Below are 2,658 nucleotides of genomic sequence, written 5' to 3' on the forward strand. Positions count from 1 at the left end.
AAGGACTCAAGAACAAGACAAGATTGTTGTATATCCCTGCTACTTTTCAACACTGCAAAGGAGATCCTAAGGAAAGAATGTTAAAAAATGAGAGAAAAAAAAGAAAAAATATAATAGGAATAAATGGAAATAAAACTGTCAATATTCCCAGATGGTACTCTATGTAGAAAACCCAAGAGAATTAACTGACAAACTATTAAAACCAAGAAGAGAGCTTAATACATAGTTAGATACAATAAGATCATACGAAAAACTATATCTTTATACAGTACTAGCAATAACCAATCAGAATTATTCCATTTTGTTTAATTTCTTTTTTCAATAAAGAAATTTACAGAGACAATCAAAACTCCTTGTGTACCTCTTCCCCATTTCATTAAACTTTCTCTACATACTTGCATAACCACTATTTGCGTCTGTAGTTTTTCATTCCCATGCATGCTTTTTATGTTATTATGTGAATGTGTGTCCTTAAAAAGGTATTATTGAAATTATTTCAAGATAAAAAGTATATGTATAATATTTTGCACATTCAAAAACTGTATATAAATGGTATTAGATTATATACATCATTCTGCAACTTGATTGTACCCATTAATATCTTTAGACTTATTCAAGTTGATACATATACATGCATATGGCATTCTTTTCTTATTATATGGAGTCAGTATGAATGTATACTTTTTAAAAATATACTGTTTCTCTTATTTCCAGAAATATATATGTGATAAGTAAAAAATGAATCTCAAAGGACATATATGTTAAAGACAAATATCACAATGGAAGTACAAAGCAGCCAACTTGGAAAAAATTGAAAATAATCTCAATGTCCATCACTAGGAAGAAGGTTAAATAAATTATAGTACATCTATAATATGGAAAATGATATTATAGTTTTTAAAAAGAATTTAGTAGATCTGTATGTACGGACATGGAAAGATTTCCAGGACATAAAAGAAAATATAAAACGATATGACCCCTTTCATGTTAAAAATTAAAATTGTGTATTTTTAATCACATACGTATTACTGTATTTTACAAAAACAGAAAACTGATACATTGGGTGCCTTGGAGTAAGTGAATGGGTTTGAGGGAATTGGAAAAAAGATGCTTTTACTTCTATTGTTAGATCTTTTTTAAAAAAGAGAACATGTTCTTGTATTTTTTAGTAGATAAACTGATGATCCACTGATAGACAAATACTAGACAAAAAAAGCAAGTGGTCAAAAAGAATAGACAAATGACCAGTAGGAGCTGACCATATTATAAGCTTTTCAAATAGTTACAGTTGGCATACTTATAAACTAAGACTCCCTGAAGTTTCCACTTTAATTATGCTTTTCTTTATATTTGCCTAATTAGAATACAGGAAAGCAAGACAAATAGTTGTAATAAACATACTTACTAACAGATCTGAAAGTTTTTGGTCGGAAAAGACAGCCACGAAAATTCAAACGCAGCACATTGAGACGCCACCTTTGCAAAGTAGACACAACATGTTTATCTGTAATCATATTTTTCACTGTGGAAAAATCAATCTAAAAAGGATAAACAAAAGGCATTAAGAAATGAGAAAGATATGTTTCATGTAAAAATTTTAAATATTTTAAAGCATCAAGTTCTAAGAGCTCTTCATCACATCATTTCCAAATAGAAGGAGACTGAAATGTTAGTTTGAGTGTTCTATTTGGTATAATATCAGTTCTCTATTTAGTATTAGTATTGAGTGCTCTATTTATAATTTCATAAATAAAATGAGGAACACGCACACATATATTCCTGTTTGTTTCCAAAAATGATTTTAAGTTGGCTAATAAAATAAAAAATATAGCATATTAGGATTAAAAAAAGTAAATGCAAAATGGCTTCCTAACATACCAGGTAATGTCCAGTCTGTCTTGTGAGTTGAGATATATAAATTAAAACAACCATGAGATATCAAATATCAAAAAGTATAGAGAGCTAAAAAAAAAATAGAGCGAAAGGTATTCCATAACTCCATACACTTTTGTGATTATAAATCAATCTAATCTTTACCCTAACAATTTTACTTCTAGGAATTTATCCTGCAGATATAATCATATATGTATACAAAAAAATAAGAAACAGGACGCTCACGACAGGACTTTAATAGCAAAAGAAAGGAACCATCCTAAATATCTTTCAAGAGGAGACTAATTAAATAAACTGAGAGAATTCCATGCAATAAAACACAGGACAGAAGGTGAATTCAGGACAAAAAGCACAACTCAGAAAGAGAAAACCTAAAGCTACAGGGTCCAAGTGTGCTGTTCTCTCATTGGCTGATTCAACTCAGGGACAAAATTCATGATATCTACAGGACTTAATGAACTCTAATCCTTCGTGAATATTACTCCTGGATGTCAAGCTTTTTGTGAGAACTGGGTCTCAGAGCTCAAGATTATATTATTTTAAAAGAACCTGGAGAGCAGAAATTCTATGCTTCTAGTTAGGAGAAAAGCAAATGGCAGACCTGGTGTTCCTTTATAAATATTTAATAATTAAAAGCACACACTTTAGGCCAGGCGCGGTGGCTCACGCCTGTAATCCTAGCTCTCTGGGAGGCCGAGACGGGCAGATTGTTTGAGCTCAGGAGTTTGAAACCAGCCTGAGCAAGAGCGAGACCCCGTCTCTACT

General features: G+C 31.1%; 1 protein-coding gene across 1 annotated transcript in view; it reads right to left on the reverse strand.

Moving 5' to 3' along the window:
- FBXL13 (F-box and leucine-rich repeat protein 13) overlaps window positions 1-2,658 on the reverse strand; it is a 198,399-nt gene that overhangs the window by 132,485 nt on the left and 63,256 nt on the right. The window contains exon 5 of the mRNA XM_012650294.1: window positions 1,406-1,538. Within this exon, the coding sequence (XP_012505748.1) occupies window positions 1,406-1,538 (133 nt within the window). The remainder of the gene's footprint in view (window positions 1-1,405; window positions 1,539-2,658) is intronic.

Source organism: Propithecus coquereli, unplaced genomic scaffold (assembly GCF_000956105.1).
Source record: "Propithecus coquereli isolate 6110/MARCELLA unplaced genomic scaffold, Pcoq_1.0 Scaffold32, whole genome shotgun sequence".
NCBI classification, from domain to species: Eukaryota; Metazoa; Chordata; class Mammalia; order Primates; family Indriidae; genus Propithecus; species Propithecus coquereli.